The 27,813-nt window shown below is 36.1% G+C and overlaps 1 protein-coding gene and 1 pseudogene across 4 annotated transcripts in view; one reads left to right on the forward strand and one right to left on the reverse strand.

Moving 5' to 3' along the window:
• The window catches only part of Rps6ka5 (ribosomal protein S6 kinase A5), a 270,771-nt gene that overhangs the window by 92,083 nt on the left and 150,875 nt on the right, over nt 1-27,813 (reverse strand). For all 4 annotated transcript variants that reach the window (XM_087195482.1, XM_087195480.1, XM_087195481.1 and 1 more), the window contains 2 exons: nt 27,709-27,780; nt 6,819-7,037 (listed from right to left, as the gene is read on the reverse strand). In XM_087195482.1, the coding sequence (XP_087051608.1) occupies nt 6,819-7,037; nt 27,709-27,780 (291 nt within the window). The remainder of the gene's footprint in view (nt 1-6,818; nt 7,038-27,708; nt 27,781-27,813) is intronic.
• Nucleotides 9,194-9,269, forward strand: LOC147822804 (U2 spliceosomal RNA; annotated as a pseudogene).

A 27,813-nucleotide genomic window follows, 5' to 3' on the forward strand; every position in this document is an offset into this window, starting at 1 on the left:
CTGCACATGTGACCTGATTTAATGTTAAACCCAGAAGTCTCTCCACTGTCCTGCAGTACATGTGCTTCTGTCAGCAGACTGGGGAACTGAAATCCACTGGCAACACTGAATGAAGTACTCCTGAAAACAGCCTCCACTGCACTACCTGCAGGTGAGGATGCAAGAGAACCATGGGGAGAGCATGAGCCTCCTCACAGTCTTGTTCACAAAACCTCGTGCCAGCTGAGTGGAAGGGAAAGCCACAGAGCTGACAGGCAGAAATCCTACATCTCCTGCTTTCACTCTCCAAACACCTGCAGTTCCTAGTTCCAACTCTGATCTCTAGTCAGCTAACTTTTCTATCTCAGTCTTTGATTCAGAACTTCCCTCTGTTGTTGTTCTTTTGTGGCACTTTTCAGCTCATTAAAATCATAGCAAAGCTCAGAGAGCATGTATGTATCTATGTGTGTATGTCTGTCTGTCTTATGAATTACTCAGAAATGCTTCAAAGCAAAGAAGTTCCTGCAGTTACTGTCTGTTCTGCAACATTAGCAGGGCAATGTAGTGTAACCATTCTGTTGCCATCTCAGCAATCAGCATCACCTTTGCAATTTTTGAGATGAAATTAATAACCCAAAGTGAAACTTTAATGCCTTAAATATCTTTTAATTTCTATGGAAAGGATGACTCATGGTGACAGATCTGTCTAAGAGACTGCGCAGCATTCATGATTGAGAGTGATCCCTGGCATCACCTTTATAAATACCTTTGTGATTTGTTTCTTTAATGTCTGATGAATTCTGATTAATCGGACAGTTTATTAGTCATATATCAGATGGTGTTTTGACAAAATCACCACTAATAGATTGTTGAAATAAATGAGTTTTGAGAGAGAGAGAGGATGAGAAGATATTTTTTGTATCACCCGTAACTACATACAGCTATAGAAAAAGCCATAAAAGGAGAGGTGGTCTCTATATTACAGGACTTAGAAATATAAAGGAAAAAATCCATCAAATCCACGTTATGAGATATAAATTAAAACAGAACCTTAAAAGATTTTAATGTTGTAGAAATTTTTTAAAAAACAAAATTAGGATTTACAACAAATGGGTGTAGTTTGGCAATGAAATCTAGTCCATTCCTGTTTCTGGGAATAAAATTTTATTGGACCCCACCAAGCCTACTCTTTTATTCTTGTCCATGGTCAAAGAGAGCTTAAGGCCTGTAAAGCCTACAATATTTACCATCTGGCTCTTTACTTGTCAGAAAAAAGTATTGTCCACTGATAGGATGGCAGATAGAATATAAATGAGTGGAAACACAAAGCACACGGGGAACAGTAATGCAAACTCAGTTCTGTAAAAAATTCTAGAAATGCTAATCTACTCTGTAACAACAAATGTCACAGGTAAGGATCTCGCAAGATACTACTATCATAATTATCATTTGGAGAAGCCTGTGCCAACCAAGCGTATTTTATCCCAATGGAAAAAACCCTGTCAAAAGTAGTCAGGGAACTATGAATACCAGTAGGAGCTGATGGCAGCCTAGGACTCACTCTCCACTACTGCTCCCAAAACATCTTTAAAAAATGGCAAGAATGACTGCAGACCTCCATGACCGACTCCTTCAGCAAAGGAGAAAAGAAAAGAAAAAGCAAATACTCAAACAGCATGCCATGGAGCAAGCTGAGCAGGAACAGGGCAGAAAATCAGCACTGTGGGAAAGTAAGAAAATGCAGTAAGTTAGCAGAATATAAACTTAATGTACGCAATTTAATAACTTTCAGCTAGAAGATACAGTGCAAGAGAATGACAGAAATGACAGAATATATAAGATTAATTTAACAAGAGATATGGGTACGAAGAAAATGTTAAAAATCCCTAGAGGTCTCAGAGTAGATTTGAACAGGTGAAGATATACCATGTACTTGAACAGGCTAATCAATGCCTTAATAATGGCAGTTCTCCCCCAAATTAATGTTTAGTTTAAAGCCACCCCAATAGAAAAGAAACACTAGCCAGTTTTCTTTCTCCCATAACTACAGAATTTGATTTAAAAGTTCACGTTGAAAATAAATCAATATGAAAAACTTCCACAAAAGGACAATGAAAGACAAGCAAGTGGCCTTGCCGGATAATAAAAAATATTGTAGGACCTTGGCAAATTAAATCAATATGACCTTGGCACATGAGTCAGCAAACCAAACAGAAAGGAGAGCAAAATAATTAGAACCAACATATATGAGAATTTCACAGAAGAAAAAGGCAGTACCTCAAGTCAGGATAAACACAGACTTCTTACTAAATAGTGTTGGGAAACTAGCCATCTGAAAAAGATTTAAATTGGATCCTTAGTGCATGTCAACCAAAGAAAAACTTCACTTTGAGCAAAGTGCCCAGTGCAAAAATAAAACCATGCAAGTGGTAAGAGAAAAAAAAAAAATAAGTAAATTCCTTCGTGAACTCAGAGTAGAGGAGGTCTTTCAACTATAACTAAAATCTATAAGCTATGAAAATAATTTTTTAAATTCCATTATACATAGATTTAAATTTTTACATGATAAAATATCAAAGTTAAAAAAGAAAACTGGGAAACATTTACAATGTATATCACAAATGGTTCATCTCTCTAGGGGTTCTTAGAAATTGAGAAGATCACAAATAGAGAATTCCCTGAACAATACAAACAGCCCGATCATATGAAAAGGTGATCAGCCTAACTTAGGAAAAAAGAAAGAAAAAAAGGAAGAAAATTAACTCAACAAGACACTACTCCTCATCTAAGAGACAGGCAAATATCTAGAACTCTGACAATACGTTCTTTGGAGAAACGTACTCTCAGACAATGGTGGTAGTCGAGTAAAATGGTATAACTTCTATGGAAGGATGTTTGGCAAAATTACAGGTGGTAAAAAATTCCAGAAAATTCCCTTCCAGGATTCAAGCCCACAGGTTTTTTTTTTTTTCTGTGCAAGTAGAAAATGACAGATAGACGTTCTAGTTAGATACTGAAGTATCATTGTAAGATGACATCAGAAAAGCAGGCAGAGTGGTGTGCACCTGTAATCACAGATACTTGGGAGGCTAAGGCAGGAGTATCACAAGTTTGAGGCCAGCTTATGCAACTTAACAAGACTCTATCTCAAAATAAAATTTTAAAAAGGGAGGGGGAGGCTGGGGATATGGTCTCAGGGCTAGAGTACTTGTCTAGCATGTGCCAGGCCCCGGATTCAATCCCCAGTACCATGGCGGGGGGAGATTAGAAACAACCATCCAAGGATGCAGTCATGGGGAAACAGTTAAATACTTAATGGAATGGAATGGAGTACTATGCAGGAATGAAAAAAATCAAAAGATCTTCATGAATTGATATGAAGTTCTGTTAAATTATAACCGTATGTTACATTATTTTAAAAATCATGTGTCAAACACCAATACAGAATACTTTTACTTCTAAGGGAAAAAAGTAATATTATAGTAAAGGGATCAGACTATCATCTATATAATCTAAATGTAGTACTACTAATTGGGAACAAATAGATAATAGGTTTCTTATAATTTGATATTATATGAACTATACAATTGCACCTGTGATATATTCCAGCATGCAATGTTTAATTTCAATCTATCAAGCCTTCAGATCTACCTTCTCAATTATTAGAACTTAGCAGAGGCAAGAATAAGCTAAAAGACATGACAGCGACACAACCAGTAAGTATTCCTAGTTTACAAAAACCAGTTATCCAGGAGCTACTGCTGTGTGCACCTGCAGTCCCAGTACTTGGGAGGCTGATGCATGAAACTCACTTGAGTGCAGGAGTTTGAGACTAGCCTGGGCAACATAAGTGAGATTCCACTCCCTCCCCCCTAAAAAAAACCTCCAAGAAACAAAAAGGAAAAAAGAAAAATAAGTTGTAAAGGATAACTGTGTGGCCATTAGTGAAAACTGAATATGAGCTTATGTGATAGATGGCCACGAATTCTTTACAGTTCCCCGCAAGACATGAATCTAGGTGGTCAGGTATTGGCAGGGAGGCTGAGAGGGCTCCAGGACTCAGTCTTGGGGCCTTGCAACTTCTACCTTTGTACTCTCAACAGTCTTCATGAGCTGCGCTTAGGTTGCCAGGCTACAAAGAAGCATCTATGGTACTGGAGGATGAGAGGCCGTGTGTAGAGAAGTGAGATGGCCCAGCCAACAGCCAGCACCAACTGCCAGGTCTGAGAATAAAGCCACCTTGGTCCTTCTAACCCAGCTAACTCTCCTGCTGAACACCACGTGGGTAAGCCCAGGCTATGCCAGAAATTATGAGAAAATAATATTTTTTTGGTACCGGGAATCAAACTCAGGACCTTGCGCTTGTGAGACAGGCAGTGGCACCACTGAGTTAAATCCTTGGCCAGAGAAAGTAACTGTTTAACCTACTAAATTTTTGTATTTTGTTATATGGCTACATTTTTTTTTTTTTGAGACACAGTCTCACTTTGTGGTTCAACCTGACCTTGAACTCACAGTAATCCTTCTGCCTCAGCCTCCCAAGTGCTGGAATTAAGGAGTGTGCGACCATGCCTGGCTCTATACAGCTACAACTTTTAAAACTGGAGAATCAATGAAATGAAAATTTATTAGCTGAGAAAGGCAGATGTCATTAACTGGAAAAAAACTAATTACAAATAACATGGACAAAACACTCATTTTGACAAACCATGCATGTACACAGACAAAGAAAATATCTAGTGGGATAAATACTATTAACATACAGATACTCAACTTATGACAATGTCATATCCCAATAAGCCCACTGTAAGTTAAGAATATCCTAAATTGAAAATGCAATCAATATAACTAACATAGTGAACATCCCAGCTTAGCAACACAGTGCACTAAGAGTCTCGGTTGTGATCGTAGAGGTAACTGGGAGCTGCAGCTCATTTCCCCTGCCCAGAATCAAGAAGACTGGACTACATTTCACTAGCCGGGGAAAAGATCAAAACACTAAATGTGAAGTATGACTTCTACAGAATGTGTTAATTGCTCTTGCACTATCCTAAAGGTGAAAAATTCCAAGTCAAACTATCTTCTGTCATGGTCTATTATAATAAGGTAAACTCTGGGTAATGAAAATACGTTTTTCTTTTCTTTTCTACATCTTCTACATACATGCACGTTACTTTTGCAGTAACAGAATACTTTCTTAAATATGTCATTCGTTAAAAAAAAACAAGGTCTGTATGCTACTGTTTAGCAAAGTATGTGGAAAAATGTCTCACTGCACATCAGAATGCTGCAAACAATAACCAAAGCAGAAAAACAATTTATAATCAAGTTGTGTTCTAAATTTCTGAAAAGTTATCTTCTTTTAAGTTGAAAAACAACTACCATGCACATATACAAAGAGAAATTGTGTCAAGTAAGTCTATGTGGGCAGAAGGGCATGCTTTCTACAGCATTGCCATTTGTTACCAAATGACTATGCTATCTGGTCCACACTGAATTCTTGAGCTGGCACAGAATTGGGTTTTCTTGCTTCTGTATTTATTTATTTATGGGCCACTGATAAAGAGTGGAAAAGGTCAGTTAATAATATATAGCAGATATACACAAGAGGCAAAAATGAAGGGCCAAATGATATTTATTCACTGGAACCAGGTGCTAACATTAATGGGGACAAGACAGGAAAGATTTTTCCATATATAGATATACAGATAGAGCTAGGATTTTTAGTTGATAGCAAGCATTTCATAATGAGCCTGAAGTGTAACTCCATGGCTGAAAGAGAGAATGCAAATGTAGGTATCAATAAATGAAAATATAATTTCCCAAATGAGAGCATTTAATACAATTGCCAAATCTGTGTGAAAAATTTGTTTGTATTGCTACTAATAAAGGAATAGAGGCAGCAATATCTGGCCAATAAAAATCAGACTTTGGAATGAGTCAGACCCAAGTCCCAGTCTTACTCTTCAAGGTTACACAAGATTCGTAACTTCAGGACAGGCAGCCTCCAGATGAGGTCACGTGCTGTGAGGTCACTGATACTATGGCTACCTCAGCAGAAGGGTGGGCAACTACAGGCACTCAAGAAATAGTTCATGCTTCCAGAGCAAGATGAAAAACTAGCCTATCTAAACCTTGCTACAGTTTTAGGAGAGAATTATTAACACAGACATACAAATTAACTTAGCAAGGGACAATGAAATATTCAGTGATGGCAAAGTATAGTACTAGAAGCACTGCCATTTATTTTTGAAGGAACAGAAAATGGTGCAACTTTCCTACAAAGCAATCTGGCAACGTATGTTCAGTACTTTTCCAAAGACCACGAGTGACAGTCCAACTGGAAAAGGAACAGAGTCAGAAAGTGCCTGTGTGGGAAAAGGGAGTGATCGAAAAGTTGACTGATTAGTGGCCATTCCCTTTGTATACAGGTTTTCCGACAGAAAATGAAGAACATCTCTAGGAATACAAGTCTTTGTGTTCTTTTTTATTTTTCCCCATTATTGGTCTCCGTAATTGTCCCCTTGTCAGCCCAAACCTGTACATTCTTGAGAATTCCTAAAGTAGAAATCATCGCCCACTTCATCATTCAGCTCCTTGCAATGGAATAATGATGACTGTTTCTTATGATTAACAATGAAGTATGAAATAGAAGTACATAAGCCTCTTCATATTGGAGAGTGCATACTGGAGAGTGCAATGCATAATGTTCAAGGAAAGAGAAGAACAATAATTGAAACATTTCCTTTCGTCTAGGTCTGAAATATGTTGCCCTTTGAGTTACAACTCAAGACCTGGGGGGAAATGTTCTTGTAAAAAATATGACAACTGACACCTACCTAAGATGAGATGAAGTTTGGTTTCTGTCTGGAAGGCATAGTGCAATGTCACCAAAAACGGCGACTGCCTAATGTGCTCCAGGACTTGTCGCTCTGTCCTCGTATGCTCTGTGGTTTTGGCCTTCTGAACGATTGTTGCCTTTTTCAAAACTTTCATGGCATACAACTTTCCAGCATCGTGACCACTTATTTTACGAACTAGAAATACTTTTCCATAAGCTGAAAATGAAAAGAAAAAAACAGAAAGGATTAAAACACTACATAGGCAGAATGGTAATTTATGGAAGTAAAAATTCATATAACATACGAAAAATATTCACTAAAAGAAAACATATCCCCATTGCTTCTCAGCTTTTTGGCTAAGATCAAGTGTAGAAAACATATCCTTGAAACTGTTTCATATAGTTCTTTGATAGAGTTCTTCAACTTTACACCACATATATTTCTAAGTCTAGCACTCAGTATTTACATATCTAGCAATGTTATGGTTTTTACTCTTTAAGTGTTATCCTCTCCTCAATATTTTTAGCTGTAGAAAACTAGCTGTTATTATGGTCAGCTAACCACAATCTAATTCTGGAACAACTAGGACATTTTAGACATCAGATAAAACTTCTCTCTCAATCTTAGTATCTCAATCTCTCTCTCTCTACATATGCGTGTGTGTGTGTGTGTGTGTGTGTGTGTGTGTGTAGCAAATGAAGACAGTTCTTAGTAAGAATCTCATATACACATATAAATCAAGTACCTCAAGTATTCCTTTATACTTATAAAAAAAGCCTAAAGCAACATAAGCTAACATTACATAAAGGAAATCTTTAGTCTTAATAAACATTAAAAGATCCTAAATTGCAAGCGACATACAAAAGCTCCTTTATGTCTCTGGGCAGCAACTCATGGCTTAGTGGGTCAAGCTCAACACACTTTTCATAAGTAAGGGCTCTGCTGGGCACACTCCTGTATGTGGTGCCACGCCCCCAGGTGGAGGAATTAGAGCCTTGCGGGCACCGTGCCTCACTGGGCACAGCAGGTTTCTGCATTTATTTTCCTAGAGGAAAGGGGCAGGGCAGGAAAATGTGGAGGGAAGAGGGAGGAGGAAGGGCAGGCTAACAATAATAAACACTGTAAGGGGGAAGAGATAGGTCCCCAATTCATCCCCACAAGGTATAAACTCTCTAGCTGATCTTCTAAAAATGCAAACGCCTCTTAGGATGGCTAAGTAAAATTCCACTTTAGAAATGAGTCACTTTAAGGTCTTGGGGTAGCTCAGTGGTAGAATACTTGCTTGGCATGCATGAGGCCCTAAGTTCAATTCCAACACCAAAAAAAAAAGTTAAATGTTTTAATCAGACCACTCTTGAGGGTTCTGTTTTGAGCCAGGACACTCCATCCACAGCCTCTATTCATACCTCTACCATACTGAGCACGTAATTCTATTATAATCCACCTACCAGAATAAGAAAGCTTAACTGGAAAGGCTCTTATACTCTGTATATTATTCATTTCAATACTTTGGGAACTGGATTAGTAGCAACACATGATATGCCACGGATCAGTGCTAGACTGTACTAATCCCAAGGAGGAGAGCCAGCACTTGTTAAGGACTTGCCTATGCCAGGCTCTTTCCACATACCGATTCACTTATTCTCACCACAGACAGTGAAGTTGGCACTTTTAGCAATTCTAATTCATAGATGAGGGAAGGGGTTCAGAGTAGAGAAGGATTCGGGCCAGAGGCAGAACTGATTTGAAAACCAAAAATGTGACTCCACAAACCACACTCTTAACCATAGTATAATTAATTTAATGAAAAGGACTTCAATAAATGTACTGAATACATGCTAGAACCCAGAAAATTTTCAAAAATATGTATGTCTTATCTCATTATAAATATGTGTAATAATTGTAGTGAGACCTCAAAATGACAGAAGTGAACAAAAAAGGAAACAGAAACTTCCAGAACCTAACACATCAATTTAAAATATAAAAACAAAAACAGTGTATCTGTCTATAACAAGGAAAGAAAGCTAGACAATATTCCAATAAAGTATATCTTCTACCAGAGAAAGCCACTATAGAAACGGGGGAGAAAAGTAGGTCCTATACAGTTCCTTACACATTTAAGGGACCTACTCTAAACTTCTCTTCTGCCAGATTCCAATTTCCAGAATGTGATGGTACTTAGGAGCATGGAATCTATCCATCCTTTCAAATGCAGAAATTCTTTCTATAACATCATTGAAACATGGCTGTTCAGCTTCTTCCTAGCATTGCACTTTTGTGTTTCAGCACAGATGCTGGGCACGTGACAGATTTCTGAGTGCTGGCACCTAACAGTGCAATATTCATCAGGTACTTTAAAAATATATTAACTTATCGCTTCTCGGCCTTTTGGCTAAGATCAAGTGTAGTAAAAATATATTAACTCATTCAGTTCTTAGAACATCTTTATAAGGAATGGGACAATCATCTCCATTTTACAAATGAAGGTATTGAAGTACAAAAAGGTTAGTTTACTGCCCAGGATCCTATCTGCCTTTCAGCTGAATCTTGGGCACATATTCTTAGCTGTGCTCCTGTGGCCTCCCTTAAGTGAATGATCTTGTCACTAAATAAAGAAGGAACTGGACACTAATCAGAAGTCAGTACAGATGAGCTGTTTAACAGTGGAATGGAGCCACTGCCACTACTTCTGAGACAAAAAAGTTTTGCAAAATAACCCATATGATTGGTGAGGAACTCAAAATGATAGAAAATGTTCCTTATCCTGAATGGAAACAGACCTACTTGAAATCTTTATCTGTTGATCCTTTTATACTTTCAGGACTTAATGTTACTCTTCTATAAGATCATTTTAAAAATATTGTTTTAAAAAACCACAATCTCCTTACTCCTTAGGCCAATCTTAAAGTAATATCATTTAGAGACCTCTCACTACTAGGAGGCTTGCTGATGTATTCTGTGGATTAGTAAGATGTTTCTTTGAAAAATGTTGTCTTTTACTACAAATAATCATAAGGCAGCACTGGATGTTAGTGTATATCAGTCAAATAATACAAAAGCATCCTTATTACCATCTTATACTCTATAAGGTCAAATAATAGGCAGTCATCCTCCTTGCCAAGCACTGATGTCCAGAAGTCTATCAATAATGTAAATTAATAATCACATATTCTGCCGATACAATTATATTCATCTATCTGAAAATGTTAGGGAAAAAAACTGTGATGAAGCTCACAAATCTTCAGTTTTTGCTTTTATATATCTGCCATGACTATCACTAAAACAACAGTACTTCTATCAGATTTTAACTTTGAGTAAATGCTTATGTCAATAAAACTCAAGGAGTGTCTTACAACATTCCAAACAACAAATACTTCAGACAAGGATCTTACTTAAGGGTAGGGTGCACACATAATTGCCTCAAAACAGCCTTGTTTTTGAAGGACTCACAAGGCTGTTTATTAGGCTGCCCAGGCAGAGGGAAACGCATTCATTATTGGTAAGACCTTGCAAAACAGATCTCACCTAGTTAAGCTGGTTTATAGCTCCAAGCAGACGGAGAAAGTGAAGTAGCACTGCTAAAGAGGGCCATCCTCTCAGAACTGCCTACCTGATTTTTACTATTTTAAGAGAGGCCACTGAAACTGGAATTGATGGCGATATTATTTTCTTTTAGTTTGCACCAGATGACTGCTTCCAAAGTGCAAACAACTCCTGGCTTTTACTCATGTGTATGCTGATGTTATTAAAGTAATTCTATTTTGAAAACATCTTTTGGAAATTACAAAGGCTACTATGGTGAAAATTCCTTTGGTCAAAAAAAAAAAAAGATAAACAACAGTACTTCCTGCTTGGATGGATCCCCTAAGATAGATGCTTGGCAGCACATCTGGAATTGCTGCTTAGGTAAAGAGGTCAGCTTCATGCTTTAGTATGACTCTCATTTCTGCATCAATGTGCCATGGCATCAAATGCTCTACTAGCAACCTTTGCAGAAGTCTTGTCTTGCTGTGAATCTTATCAATTGCATCAGAGCTGAGGCCTTTTCAAGGTACTCTGTCCAGAGTAAAAGAGGACATGAAGTTCACTGGTTTTCTTAGGATTAGTCTTGCAGAGGTTGACTGACCTGGAGGTAGAAGTATTACTTATTTTGAGATTGAAGGAAAGTATATTTTAAGAACAAATGATACAAAGGATTATGTCCTGACTTAGCAGGCATCTGTGACCAAATAAATACAGCGAATTTTTCAATTCACATACCATGTTGAATACCCTACACATACCATGTTGAATACTGGCAAAAACCTGTGTACTCTTTTAGCCAAGCAGCTATTTCAGAAGAGATAATTAGTTAGGAAAACTATGTAAATTTTTCCAAACACTGTAGATATATTATGGTTACTCCTGTTCAAACTGAAATGTGGATCTATTATCCTATCCTACCTGATGTAGACAGCACAATGTTGATGAATCATGTTAAAAATGACTTCAGTGGCTTGATGATATGAACCAAAGTGTCATGCAGAAATTTTTGGCTCCTTGGGATAAGTCACTTTTCAACTTCTCAGCTTGCTTTTCCAAATGTGGAACCCTTACTATATGTGCTACTATTATCACTATCAAGTTTTTAGCAATTGTTGCCATAATAAGGAAAAGTTAAAATTTACTAAGTTTTAAACACAATATTCATACTGCCTCATCATCAAAAAACACTGCACAATTTCAACTTCATTTTTACTTTCTTTTGTTTTTGGTGCCGGGGATCGAACTCAGGTCCTTCCGCTTGTGAGGCAGGAGGCGAAACCACTGAGCTAGATTCCCAGCCCTCAACTTCTTTTTTATGCCAAGCAAAAACTATCTTGTTGTGATAATTTACTTGGGTTATAATTAAGCTTATTTTTTCACTTTATGTATAAGATTTAAATTTATTAAAATGTTCAGGAAGTAGCCTTTAATTTTTGCATTAAAATGATAATGAGGTCAAATTGTTTCAAAATTTTTTGTACATTATCTGTAAAAGCAATGAATTTACAATGCAATGTAATTAAATGCACATAAAACTTTGTAAGTACACAGGTTTGCATGCATTATTCTGGAGGAAGGTGGCATAAACTACAAAAATTAATAAGCATTGTTCAGAAAGCTTCTGGTTTACATCCTTCCTTGTGGTGCTGAACTTTAGTTATGGAGCTCTCACTGGGATCTGAATGGCACAATCACCCTGCAACTTCTGTTTTCTGTCACTCAAACTCTTATTAGTGCTACTTGAAATTATAGACATTATTTTTATTGCTTGCTAGCCATGACACACTCTGGGTTCTCATCAAACTGATAACGTAAATTATTGTTCTTCAACTGCTGCTTCTAAGAAAAAAAACAGCAGAAATTCTCGTGAGTGACTTCCATTTAGCCAGTTCTGAAGACTGTATGTCCCTTTCCTTCAGTAAACACCTCAGCTGCACCCTGACCACCTGTGACAAGTTCCCTCACAGGTTTCATACCAGTCACTGTTGCCCAGCCAGGTTTATGCTTCTTGGGTAAGTTATTTTTATTATATAATTAAATATTATATAAACCATTGAAATGTGAATGTGACAGAAAAAATGACGCTGAATGCTTTGAAAGGATTAGATAAAAGTAAGACATTTAAAATAAAAGGAACTGTTGAAAAATTAGGTGTGGGTGAAATAACTATAAAAGGGAAATCTAAAAGGGTTTGTACTCAGATGATTTCAAATGTGTCAAGCTCTCCCTTTTTAAAGAATATGAAACTGTTCATTTTAGTGGGTGCATTACACATGTGGATTATGCAAAATAAAAAAATGTTTATGAATCTATTCTCAAAGTCTTATGTCTGTATCTGAAGATTGGCAAGGAATGTGTACATTTTCAATGAAAAATGTTCTAACGTATGTATCTATCCATTTTAATGATTCTAATTTGAATTAACTTCCTTTGATAAACCACAAGTACCAACTATGTCATGAGTTTTTACTAACTTAAGAATCATATCACCATCACTGACATTCAACCTCTTATCCTTCTAGATTATTACTACTGTATCTTGTTAAATAGTGCTGCACTCATCAATCTTTCTTGTTATGCCTCCCAGCTTCCTTTCACCCCAAATCTGATAACTACGACTTTTGTGGTCATCTAACTCGATAAAAGTATAACCCCTCTGCTTCAAAACACTTGAACATTGCTGTTAATGATGCAGAACATCTTTAACATGACCTCAAGTTTCTAAAATATCTGGCTTTATCTGTCCCTTTCTATTTTTCCCAAGGTCTCACTTGCTAACGTCTTCAGCTCTCAGTTCAAGCATCCTTTTCTGACTTCCCAGCTAAGCAATTCCTCCTTTTTTAGGGTCTCATAACTCTATGCATTTCTCTATCATAGAAATTATCAGAAATGTAATTTTATATTTTTTGTGTAACTGCTTCATTGTCTAACTTCTACACTATGAATTCCACAAATAACAGACCATGTCTGATTTTACTCACTTTGTATCATTAGCAAGTTACTTTGGAGCGGGTACACTGTAGAAATTCAAATAATGTTGAATGCATGAAAAAAATGATTAAGCAAGCAAATAAGAAAAAGAAAACAAAACTAGAGAAAGGGCTAAAAGTAGAGTGTTGCCAAATACCTTCCCCTCAGTTCATAATTTTGACCTAACGTTGAAGCTGGGTCTTTAGGAAAAGGATCTAGCAATTGAGATCCATAATACAGAGCCATAGCTGGCTCTTCCCTTTTAAAATGGAGCAATGGATTGGGATGAAATCATCTCTTCTGACATTAAATCTAAGTCCTAGCTATACTGCCTGGTGAAAGTGAACTCAGGAAACCTAGCTGCCACCATTTTAGAATAGGAAAACATCTTAATGTAGTGACAACTATATATGGTCCCTATTTTGTAATCTGCCACAACTATGAAAGAACTAATTACAATGTCTGGGCACATTTCTTTCTCACATGTAATTTAACTTAGGGAAAGATGTCCATCTTCCCATACATGATATGTCCCGGCACTAGCTCCCAACACTGACAATCAGTCCACTTGTTCATAACCACACACTCTTCCCTTTCTGAAGCTCATTCATCCTAGGAATGGAACTGAAATGGTTGTCAGCAATGCAACTCAGCAAAAATACACTCTTAAAATTCTAAATTTCATGTTATGCCCAAAGAAATTGGCATTCTCACTGAGTAGCTTCATGCCAGCCAAATACGCCTGGTAAATAACACTAGGGTAATACATACATCAGTGTCCCAGTAAAACCACCATCATTGAAAAGGATTCTTAAAGAAGTAGCTTCATTTTAGGGCTACTGAAACACAATCTGCACAAAAGAATAAATACTGAGTTCAATGGTAAAACCAACCCATAATTTTGTACTTCTAAAGACTCACGTCAAACATCTGATTAAATTTCATGATTGAAAAGATCCCTTACTGTCCATCACAGTGAATTCTTTAAAATCTATGCCAAGCCAGATCAACAGAACACCTCACTTGGACCACAGTAGTAACTAGTTGTACACAGAAATACTTCAGTAAGTTGAGGCTTAATCTTGTGTTATCACTTTTTAAAGAGACTATATCAAAAGTAATTATGTGTTTTCAAGAATATCTATTTCTGTTGTCAAAGATGCTATTTTCATGCTATTGTTTAATTCCCATGATATAGGACCCATTTGATAACTTCAGTGCTTGTTAAAAGTCTCTATACTAGTGTTTTTTTTCCAGTGTGAGCTACAACCTATAGGTGGATGATGATATCAATTCAGTGGGTCCAATAAGCAATTTAAAAAACTGAAGTAGAATAAAATACAGTAAGCATATTTCATGACATTTGTTTTAACTCTATACATATACACATGAGTATATATAGAAGCATGTTTATAAAAAAACCTGAGCAATCTAGTACAAGATTGCATGAATCTGAATCCTAGATATGCTATTTACTATGTGACCTTTGACAAAATATTTAAAATATCTGTGTTTTAATTTCTTCATTAGAGATAGTAGAAACTTCTATATCATAAGGTTTGGGGATTAAATAAGTTAAAACAAGCATCTAGAATAGTGCCTGGAACACAGCAAACACTATACAAATATTAATAAAAAAAAGTATACAGGTATATTTATATCCATATACATAATGTATACACATATATTGAATTGCAACACAAAAACATACCTATTTCTTGCTATGGATACTAGTAAAAAATGCTTGAAAGCTACAATTCTAGATGAATTTATGTAGCCTCCTTCATTAAAAGAATAAGTAATTACACAGGCTGAAGAATTTTTCTCTTTTTCCTAATGTCTTAGTAACCTAGAGTTAGATTTAAGACTCAATTACAACATCTACCTCATCCCTGATGTCTATAAGACCTATTTCACTTTCTTTTAATCTGACTTTTGTTCTGTTTTCATTTCTTTCTTTTTTTTCTTTTCTCTCTGTCTCTCTTTGTTTCTAATTTTTTGAAAATTTCCTAAACCTCCTGAAATATGGCAACTTCAAAACACATTAAAAATAGGTAGTTCCTCAACTATTTTTATTTCCAACCTTCTTATTAGCGAAGTCTTTTCTTGGGGACTATTACCACCCATGAGAAAATGTACTGAGATTTGTATTTCTGATCGGACCTTACAGCTGTTGTTGACTGTTAAAATGGTTAAGCAAGTCAGTCATGGTTAATTTAAAAAGTAAAACTGAATTAAATCCAGAACAATGGCACCGTGTGTTTGCGTGTGTGTGTGCATGTACTTCAGACTGAACCCAGGGCCTTGCACATTCTAAACAAGTGCTTTCCCAATGAGCTATATTCCTAACCTTGTTTTTTGGGGGTTTTTTGTAAATTTTACTTTGAGACAGGGACTTGCTAAGTTGCCTAGCTGATCCTCCTGCCTAATCTTCCCAAGTAGCTGAGATTTACACACATGTACCACCATGCTAGCAGTAATAGCACTTTATAAAAATGTCTACACAAACAAATGGACTATCTTAGATTATTTCAGAAAAAATTACTGTTTGTAAGTTCATATTTTTATTGTATTTCTTTACTTTTGGCATCAGTTTATTTAACCAAATATAATGTGGGTTCACAATTTTTCTTAGTATTAGAAGAGTACTCTATTTTTAATTAGTTTAACTTCTCTTTTTACTTATTTAAATACACATTTGTATTTGTAAGTATACAACTATATAAAAATATATTTATGACTTTATTTCCATGTAGTACAATGAATCATTCCAGAATAACATGCATATATATGTATATATCTAATTCCTGCTTTATATATATTTTATGCTTATTTATGTTATATAAATATACACTTTTTTTTTCCTTCTGAAGGGGCCATAGGCTCAGCCTACTACTACTGACCAAAAAGACAGCTCCAAAGCTCACAGGGCTGATTCAGTCTTATTTATTTATTTAGCTGTATGGGGAATCCAACCTAGGGATACTCTGCCATTGAGCTATAACCTCAACTCTTTTTATCTTTTTGAGACAAGGTCTCACTGAGTTGCCCAGGGTGGCCTTGAGCTAGTGATCCTCCTGTTTCAGCCTCCCAGAGTGCTGGGATTACATACATGTGCCACCACGCCAGCCTGTCTTATTTTTTGAAACTTAGATAATTTGGTTTTCTAAATTTTATAAATCCTCACAATAATGACTTACTTTAAAAAGTTACATTAAATAGTGTAAGTTCTTCATTTTAATTTTAAACCTATTGAAATTTTGCTGAAATACCTTGTTTTATAGATACGTATTTTCTAATATTTGAAATTTAAGGTACAATTAAGGTAACTATTACTATCAAGAATCAATTAAGAATCGCTGCTTCTGTTTGATAAATATGTAATTCATAGGCTGTTTCCTTATCCCTGGTCCTAAATGACCTGAAAATCAAACAGGTCTAGCTTAAACGAAGAAAAGTTGCAATGAAACCAGGTCTAAACTTGAGATAACTATCCATGGATTTAATAACCAGATCTTACTTAAGAAAAATACAGGAAAAACAAGGAATAAGGAAAGACTACAAAGCATATTTATGAACCATTTTCTGTTTCTAGCTTAACAATCAAGCTATTTGCTTAACTAAATAGTTATGTCTTAGCTGCAGCAGTTAATGACTCTCTACAGGGCTATAGGTGCCCTCTCTATAGGCTGACGGCGCCCTGCCAGCTTCCCCTTCCAGGTTGGTACACCCATAGTCAGCTGCTAAGCATGCTAATGGCCCATCGCTGCCCCATCTCTGAAGAATGGCCTCAAGTTCTGTCTTTCCTGGGAGGTTACATGCCACCATTCTCTACCTCACCTCCGCTCAAGCAGACTGAACCCACTGATTAACAGAGGTGCAAAAGGCCTGCTTCCTTACTCTTGTCCAATACTGCCCATGAGTTCCGGCTAAAGGTCAACCCCAGCTTAGATTCTATGCTTGCCCAGGGTCTTCTACCTATCCCATCTCCTTCACTCTTGCTTTCCTGCAGAGCTCCGAGAATAAATCACATGCACCCACATCCCTGGCCCTGAGCTCTCTTCTAGCTAATATGACCTAACACAACATCAATAATTAATATTATATTTACACTAGGGAGACAATGACAATCAACACCTTCATATGAAATCATCTTTTATCATCATCTTTTGATTATGACATAAAATACCACAAACATTTAACTTCTAGGATTTACATAAACACTGTAGGCTTTTAAGTACTGAAGTACAAGGCATAGTGGGTATACACAGATGCAAAATTACAAATTTTTTGAATGACAATTTTGACAATTTAATGACCATATGCTTTTAAACGTACTACTTTAATAGGGATATTTTCCAAATACTTAAAAGAATAAAAAGACAAATGATGACTAAGTCATCATACTATTTAAAACAGTCTTTTACATGACTCAACCAAAGTTTTTTGCCCTTCTATCATGTCACCAAAGCGTAGCAGTGGCTTTTGATTACCTAGTGCAATTTCTAGCACCCTCTAGGGGCAAATTACCCAAGAGAAAGAAAGTGTATCTTCTTTAATAAATGAAATGTTTCTGAAAAGTATACTGTGAGAAAGAATAAAAAAGGGGTGGGGGTTGGGAGTGTGGCTCAGTGGTAGAGCACTAGCGGGCACGAGGCTCTGGGTTCAATCTCCAGCACAACAACAGCAGCAACCAACATCAAACTATCCTGAGAGGGAGAGTTTTCAGAGTTTGGGAAGAATAAGTGAAAAAATATCACAGACTACAAGACAAGGATGGCACTTAAGGCTCGAGTAAACAGCCCAAAGATAGACTCTTCTGGATAAAGCAGCATTTCCACAGAGTAACTTAAAAGACCTGTTGTTGATTAGCTAAGAAATAAATTTACATTTTAAGAAAAAAATGAACTTAAAGAGACCCCTAGGACAAGAGAGACAGAGATGATCAGACTCTACTGTATGCAAAGTACTCAGGACGTCTACAATTTGCCAGACATTCAATCCAAAGTTTTATAAACCCAGAAATAATTCTACATTACATGAAACCAGATCTGGTGTTATTTTGCATATTTATCTGTAAGATTTTTTTTTAAAAGATATTCACTACTCTACCCTCAGTACCCAGAACACTACCTATTTCTTAATCAATACATGGGAATGAATGAATATCAAGAGCAATGGAAGTAGAGTGAACAGTTTTGAAAAGAAAAGTAACATGATCAAATTTGCACTTTAGAAAGATTACTTTGGATGCAGCACAGATAAAAGATGAGAAAGGAACAGCCTGAGACCACAAAGACCTCTGATGGTTGTAGCTCCTGAGTGCTTGCTACACCCACCTTAGGCTCGTTATGGTTTAGCTCTGGAATGTGCCCCCAGTGCCTCATGTGCTCAGAGGAGGGGCTCTGGGAAGGTTATTGGATCATGGGGGCACTATGCTCATCTGTGGACTGATCCCGGCTGAGTGTGCTGTTAGGAGGTGGGGCCTGGTCAGAAGACAGGGGTCGGCGGGGTGGGGGGGGGCGGGGATGGAAGGGTGCATCTCCCTTCCTAGCTCCTCACTTCTCTCTCTGGTTCCTGGCTGCCAGGGATGAGCAGCTGTCCTCGGCCCAGGCCCTTCTGCCATGCCGTTTCTGCCTTGGAGCCAGGAGACCATGGACTGAAAACGTGAGCCAAAACAAACAGTTGTGGATATAGGGTATTATGTCTCAGTGGTGAGGACGGTAACTAAGATAAGCTTTGTAATTAAATGCTAGTAAAGAAATGCTATTTACTTATGCATCAAGCTAATCTGAGAGCTTACTAATGCACTATATTTGCTGTTTTAGAAGCTGGAGTCTTTTTCATTCAGTTTCCAAAATAATGGCTAAAACATTTAATATTTACCAGGTAACAAGCAAAGCTAAACATTAGTTCTTTCATATATATTTTAGTATAAGACTTAACCTGTTCAGAACCTAAATGATTAAATAGTTGAGAAGAAAACAAAAAATAAGAAAAAAACATTTTCATTTGACATATTACTTTTAAGGTAACATACAAATGAAGGTCTTTTAAATGTTAATAAAATTTAAATTATCAATATTTCATTTACAAGATTTTTTCACAAGTTTTTATTAGAAATATCACTTCAGTTTAAATTATTTCCAAAGATGCTAATAAAGTAAGTGACTATATGAAGTAACTAATAATTCCTCCTAATGAGTAAGCCCTAAAAAATGTTTCCAATTTAGGTTACAAATTTACTATGGAGCTACATGTTCAATAAATAATCACAACTGATAGTTATCTAGTAATTGGGATTTCATATCCGTTATCTCACTAATCTTATAACAACATTCAGAAACAGGCATTACCAAGTTATACCAAGAGACCTGGGCTCACAGAGTTCATATGATTTACTCAAAGAAATCAAATGGGCAGTGATATTATCAGGATTTAAACCTGGATCTTCTAAATGATTCTCCATTCCCAGGTACTCCACAACCAAGAAAGCACCAAAATTGGAAGAGTAAAAGAACTCAGATGTACCTTCCTTGGGTATATGGCAACTTTTTTGTGATAGCAAGACAAGATCATATCAGCTCACCAACATACATGATCATATATGATGAATAAGGAAAATTAAGAGACTAGTAGTCTTTTAGGTGAGATCTGCAAGCTCCATTTCATGGCGAGAATTACTAACAGTGCACACAAAAGATAGGTTTAAAAACTTTCTTTTAAGTCACAAGCTACATAATGATGTTTTGGTCAGTGATGGACCACACATATGACTGTGGTCCTGTAAGATGATAACGGAGCTGAAAATTTTCTATAATCTAGTTTATTTTTACAGTACCTTTTCTATGTTTAGACAACAGAAATACCCACTGTGCTACAATGGGCTACAGTATTCAGCACAGTAATATGTTGTGCAGGTCTGTAGCCTTGGAGCAGTGGTCTACTACACCAGATAGCCCAGACTGGGGTACACTGTGTCATCTAGGTGTGTATAAATGCACTCTGATATCTGCACAATGACAGAACTGCCTAATGACATATTTCTTAAAATATACACCTTACTTTTAGGTGACATGACTACACTTGGACAAATGTCTCAAAGAGCAAAATGGATACAAGGAAGACAGCAGAAAGGAAATAAAATGGGCTTGTTATTCTCACAAATAATCCAAAATTTTATCATGAAACCAAATAACTCTAAATGATACACTAAAGTTGTTTCCTGGACTTCCGAGTATCAATCTGAAAAATAATTCTAGACACAAGACCAGAAATTATATATTTGTTAGATTATTATTATACTGCTTTCTGTGCTGGGCAATTGCCCACTTTCTGGCAGGGCAAAAGGGCTGGAAGAACATACAGGGATGACCTTAGGAGCTTACACTTTACAAGAAGCTAGTGAATGTGGAGGAAAATTCAGAGAACAACTCAGGGCTCAGTTCTCCATGAAGGGCTCTCAGTGTAACAATTAAGAGAAAGAAGCAATCTGGGCAGAATTTGGACAGCTGGAAAATAGAAGGAACACTCCAGATGGGAAAATAAGATAAGGCAAGGCATCAGAGAGTGGGAAAGTACACAGAATTGTAGGGGAGTAAGAGAAAATAAACTGGACCAGAAAGTAGGTGGATATCAGGGTAGCTGCGGAGAAAAGACAAGGGAAACTGAAAGGCAGGCAAGAATTTGGACCTGGAAAAAAAAAAAGTACCATAAATTCCTAAATGGGAGAATTACATAATAATGTTATATTTTATTCTAACAAGGCTTTATATTGTTTATAATATTATAGTATAAAATGCATAAAATGGAAGAGAGAGTAGCAGAAAGCAGACCAGATAAATCTCTTATAATAACTCATACATAACACCAAGTGACTGATGACACTAGGAAAAGAATAGCAAAGACAAATCCAAGTGGATTTTAATGAAAAACATTAGAAGATTTCTTAGGATAAAAATTTATTTCAAAGTTTCTAGCTGAGAAAAGTGATCAAAAGATTAATGACAAATTAATGGAAACAAGACAGCTGAAAAGAAACAAATGGATACTCTGAATAAAAGATTTTTCTGAACAGGTAAGTATGAAATATAAAGATAGATCCTTTACATTCCAATATTTCACAAAGTCTTCAAGGTATATGACGAGCATTTTTTCTAGTTCAGAATGTACAAAAATTAACTCATCAAAAAAGTTTTTAATTTCACTTCCAAAGAAAACCTTATATGACACATAAAGACATCTGATGAGGCCTTTCTATTATTACAAGTATTGCTGAAAAAAATATCTTTAAAAGGTAATGAAACTAAAAGATTAGTGGTAAAATTTTTGAATAAAAATTGAGATATTATATTCATAATAAAAGTTTCCACCTACTCCATTTAGTCATCAAAACTGCGATTTTAAATTCAGAAATATCTACAATGACATTTCTTAGTTATTCCAACTCTTCACCAGAACTGTATACTGTCAACTGACAAGAAGGAAAAGCAGCATCCATGGCTAACAATAGACCCATTATAGCATAGTGAATAAGCAGAAATGGAGATGCAGAAGTAAAACATCACAGCTGAGCTATTTCCTCACTTTAGAAGAACTGTCTTAGAGGCCTGGGATCAAACCACCCAAAGGAAAGATAGATAATGAGTTAAAGTATTAAATGTGCTGAAAGAAAATACATACAAGGTTTGATTTTTTAGATCTGATGTTAGAAATCTGATAAATGGGAGAAGGGCTTCTAATTTTCCTCCCTCTTACTACTCTCACATGTTTTTGGAATCAAGCTTATAGTAGCATCATAAAACAAGTTAGAGGAAATAAACTCCTTTTTTCTGGTCTCTGAGTTTTTAACTCTTTATTTTTTGGCACCACGGATCAAACTCAGGACCCTGTACTTGTGAGGCAGGTGGTGGGAACCACTGAGCTAAATCCCTGACCCTCTGAGTTTTTAGAAGAATAAAATTCTGTATGCCTTGAATGTTTGGCAGAACTCATTCTCGAAACTGTACCAAGTGGTTTCCTAGTGCAAAGATCTTTACTTTTGTTGATCAACAGTTGTAGAACTATGCAAGTTTTCTCTTTTCTATTACGTTGGCAATTTACACACATCAAGATTCACATGCATGTTAAAGTTTATACCTCAGAACACTAATTCCTATTACCTCCCAAATTACATGCTATTTTGTCCCATATTTCAGTTTTGTTATTTTAACCCCACAAATTAGACATTATGACTATGGTTTCACATAATTAGTACTGTTTACATTTTGTTTGTTCACCAGTCCTTTTCGTATCTCAGAAACTCTCCTGGGATCATTTTTCTTCTCCCTAAAAGTATGTCATGTAAAAAGTTTTCTAATGAGGATCTATACTCTTCATTAGGTGAAAAATATACTCTGCTCCCATATGTCTAAAAATATCTATTTTGCTTTTACTTCTGTAAACTAATTTTGCTGGGTATACAATTCTAGATTGACAATTACTTTCTCTGGGCACTTTGCAGACATTATTTCACTATCCTGCAGTTTCCATGGTTGCTGTTGAAAAGTAAAAAGTTATGATTGCTGTTAATCTAATCACTGTCCCTTTATAAATAAATCTTTTCTCTCCAGCTGCTTTTTGGGTGTTTCTGTCTCATGTTCATCAGTTTTTCTCTGATGTATCTACATAAGAATTTATTTTGTCTGCTTGAGATACGCTGTATTTGCTAAGAATTCATGTTTAATCAATCCTAGTAAATGCTCAGCTATTTTTTTCTTTGAATAGTATCTCTTCTTTTTGTTAGCTCTTTCTGGAACTGAAATTTATATCAAATTTATATCTTCTCTATTATCTATATCTTAATCTCTTTTACATGTCATCTCTTTTTCTTTCATCCTATAGTCTGCATATTTTCCTCAAATCTACCTTCCAATTTATTAATTCCCTCTTCATCTACATCTCATCTGCTAGTGAACCATCCATTATGTCTATAATTTGAATTATTTTTTCACTTATAGAAGTACTATTGGTTCAAGTGGTATTATGCTGAGCTATGTAGCGAGTATATCTCTTTTTTTAATGTGCCTTGTTGCTGCTTTTTAGCATATCTTGTTCTTAATGTTGATTGAAGAATATAAAGTTTCACTTAGATAGGATGAATAAATTTTAGTAATCTCTTGCAATGAACTATGACCACAGTTAATAATAATGTATTGCATATTTCAAGATTTTTTCAAAAACAGATTTTTAACATCCTCACCAAAAAAGGGTAAATCAGTGAGATGATGAGTATGTTAACTGGGTTGAATGAATCTTTATACAATTTACACACAGATCAAAACATTACATTACAGCTCAAAAATATACACAATTATTTGTCAATTAAAAATAAGTTAATGGATTGCTCAGTGGCAGAGTGGTTGTCTAGTGTGGGTAAGGCCTCAGCATCACAAAAAAATAATAAAAATAAATATATAAGTATTTGTATCATATTTTACATCCAGTAAGTCTAATAGTCTCTTTGGATCTAATTCAGCTTTGTTTCCATTTCACCCATAATGCTTTGCTTCTTGAATTTTTAATAGTAAGATCACAGCTGTAAAACTCCTTGGTAGTTCTTTAAGGTCTGGTTAAGAATTTATTGCTCCAAAGAGAATTTATATTTGCTTTTGCTACACACCTGAGAACATGCAGAACGAAATAAGCTAAATTCACACTTATTTTTTCTTTTTTTCTTTCTTTCTATTATATCGATACATACAAATTCAAGCTCCAAACATGCATACATGATATCTGGCTTACAGCTATAAATGCTTATTTCTATTTCCTTCATCCAGAGTTGATGCTGAGCCAGAAAAGTTTCCTTTCATCTCATTTGCAGATAATACTGTTTTTTCTTCATTTTAGGTTTTTTTTTTTTGGTACCAGGGATAGAACTCAGGTCCTTGTGGTTGCGCAGCAGGCAGCAAAACCAGTGAGCTAAATCCCTGGCCCTTCATTTAGTTTTTAATGAATAGTAATTGTCTTTATTTCTTAGGAGCCTTACATGCTCTCTCTTATATCAAGTATGAAAGTGTTTAATCCAAAGAACTAGTTCACAACGGATTGGTAGATTTCCCAAGCATAATCTCTGCTTTCTATTTATTTACTTCTCTAGATTCCTCCTCTCGTTTTCTTTTTTTGGCTCTAAGGATTTTCCTTATTTTTGCCAGGTAATCTAGGCTAATCAGCGGTATGTAGCCTTTCAACGTTTTTAAACCTAACACTTTAAGTATTTAATTCTCTAAAATCAAAAGAGTTTAATAATCAAAGAGGTTTTCCAACATATCTAAACTGTCATTTAATCAAGAGAGGAAAAAAGTATCTTTTTATTTCTAGTTCTGTATTGGAAAATACTGCCATACATAAACAGATTGAGGAACAGAATTAGTTTCATGGTTTTTGTTACATGCTATAAAATTCAATGAACCACCAGCAAAATGGTCAGGTAGCCATAAACTAGCCATGGGTGAGATAAAGTCCACAAGGTATCTGTCAGTATAAACAAGTTTCCCATAAGAAGGATTCCTTGGTCATAGTTTGGACAACTGGGCATCAGGCTGTCCTTCAGGTAAAAAGAAGTATGGTGTGAAAGGTGCCCTGTAAACACCAGCATCCAGCTTCCCTTCATTTAGATTGCTAACTACTTTGTACTGGAACCCCAATTCAGCTGGAAGGCTCTCAAAAAACCAAGATACTAATAACTCACCAGGCAGTAGAGATTAAATTTATGCATGTAACATTTTTTATCACAGATTTCATACTGTTTCACAAACTTTAAACCAAATCTATAGAAAAAAGAAAGATAAAAAAGACCATTCACAAATCAAGGATTACTTAACACTGGAAAAAAAATTTTTTAAAAAGAGAGATTTTATATAACCATACATTCAGAATGTTTAAAAGTGTGCATGATCTCTTATAAAATACCTGAAAATGGAAAATGAAGAACTGACACTTGCTACAATATGGATGAACCTAGGTAACACTGTTACACTGTGTGAAAGAAGCTAGTCACCAAGAACACACATTGTATGATTTAACACCAGAATAGGCCAAGATACAGGTACAGAGAGTAGTTTAGTGTTTGGTTTAGGCTGAGGAGTGGTGAGCTTGGGAAGTAACAAGGAAGGGGTTCAAGGTTTTGTTTTGTTTTGTTTTTAAGAAAAAAGAGTTCTAAAAACAATTGTGGTGATGGTTGCACAAATCTAAATATACCAAAACCAATGAATTACCCACTGTAAATAGGTGAGCAATATAGTATGTAAATTATAATTCATATTATAGCTGAATGTTATCCAACCATGCAAATAAAACATATTCTGTGGATGTAATACAAATTGACCTAAAACCTGTTGCTGTCTTAAACACTATTTTCAAGAGAACTAACTGAGTCACCACAGGTCTGTAGCTTTCTTTCTCCTTGGAGAAGATAGTGGCTTCAAAATAGGAAACAAAAGTAGAGATGAAGGATTATTTTGCTTAGTTTGAAAACATTTTTTCTTTAGGGGCAGGGGTGGGGAGGGTTAATTTTGTTTTTTAAAAATACATCTTTAAGATCAAAGTCAGGGCTGGTGGCACATGCCAATAACCCCAGCACCCTGGGAGGCTGAGGCAGGAGGAACACAAGTTCAAGCTGAGCCTGGGCAATTTAGTGAGACCTTGTCTCAAAATTAAAAAGGGATGGGTGGGCCGGGGATTTAGCTCAGTGGTTCCACCACCTGCCTCGGAAGCCCAAGGACCCAAGTTTGATCCCCAGTACCAAAAAAGAAAAGGGATGGGAATGCAGTTCAGTATTAAGGCCCTGGGTTCAATCCCTAGTAATGTAAACAAACAAGATCAAAAGGTATAAAATACTCAAGCTGACAATTACACTAAACTTTCTGACAACAAAACAACAGTTGATACAGCTTATCCACTGCTAGTTTTAAAGTTGGCTCTATACAATACTAAACTACTCAGGGACGTTTATACAGACCTTGTACAGCAAGGCCCCAGGTATGAAAGCTTATTCTAAAGGACCTAAAGACAATGCATACAAGTGTACTTAAATATATGGATGTGAGGCTATAGCAGTGGCTGGGCTTGATGTTGGAAGCCCAAGAGAAAGGGTTTCTCCCCTGCTGGAAGGTTTGGAATTTTAGAAACTCTGGGAGACACCATTCAAAGGAATACTATAATCCACTCTTTTAGGGCTTGGGAAATTTAGAACATACAGACATCCCTGAGGGTGTGAAGCTCAACTTCAGTGGGAAGAAAGGGTCTGTACTCTAAGCCCTCCCTCCCGTTTCAGGGAAAGAGCCCTGGCCACTGAGGATGGAAAAAGTTAAGAGCCTCCTTTCCCATTCAACTGAATGAAGAAAACTGAGAATAGCCAGCTCTTACAGCTGTGGTGCTTGCAGAGCCATGCATTCCAGGCACAGAGCTGAAGGGAAAGGCACATTCCTGATGAGACCAGCCACATAACTGGCAAAATGAAAATATGCAGGGCCCTGCTCATGAATTATTAAGAATTCCACAACAGTGACAGCAGAGCACTGGACCACATACAGGGCTCTTCTAAGTGTGGGGATCCTCCACAGCTGCACAGGACAGATATCAATGAGGCTAGTTCGGACCTCTGAGCAGCAGAAGCAGAGCCAGGCAACTTTCAGAAGACACAAAAGTGTGTAGCAGAAAACAAAGATCACCTAAATCCCCCCACCCAGAGATCATCAGTGTTATTGCCTGGATATATCCCAGAGACTTTTCTACATACACAACACATGTACACATTTACTCATGTAATTGTCTATATTATGAAAATGGTATTTTGTACATTCTCTTCTATAGCCTTTTTCAAAGATTTATTTTAGAGAACTTTTGAAAATGTTAATAAATACAGATAATTTCAATCCTATTATATAGATGATGGAACATATAGATTCATGTTCCATTGAATCAAACCCCTAGCATTAGGTTTCTGAGTTTTTCATTATTAAAAATGATGTACTTTGGATATCAATAATATTGAGTGAAGACTGAATAAATCAATCTATAAAGTACTTTACAGAGTACCTGATATATAACAAATTCCCTACAAATGTTACTAACTTAAAAATATTGTGTCCTATATAAATGCTGAACTAATTTATATTCCCCAAGGTAAAAGAGATTCTTTAAGTTTTTGCCTGCCTATTTATTCTATGAGTGGTCTGTTCATATTCTTTGGCGGCCTCTCCTATTGAATTCTTCATGCTTCTAACATTTTTCAATGACTTCTGTACCAGGGATATCAATCTTTTGTCATAGGAAGTACTTTTTTCTTCTTACAAAAAGAGAAAGAGAAAGAGAGAGAGAGAGAGAGAAAGAAAAAGAATAACTTAAGACTCACCTCCAGTTCCTAGAACCTTTAGGAGCTCAAAATTTTCAATCCCCACTTTCTCTGTATGTCCTGTTAAATTAGCTAAAAAAAAAAAGAAAAAAGAGAGAAATGATT

This window comes from Heterocephalus glaber, unplaced genomic scaffold (assembly GCF_053883595.1).
Source record: "Heterocephalus glaber isolate CG9 unplaced genomic scaffold, H.glaber_assembly_v1.0 deba00001608, whole genome shotgun sequence".
In the NCBI taxonomy this organism is placed as follows: domain Eukaryota; kingdom Metazoa; phylum Chordata; class Mammalia; order Rodentia; family Bathyergidae; genus Heterocephalus; species Heterocephalus glaber.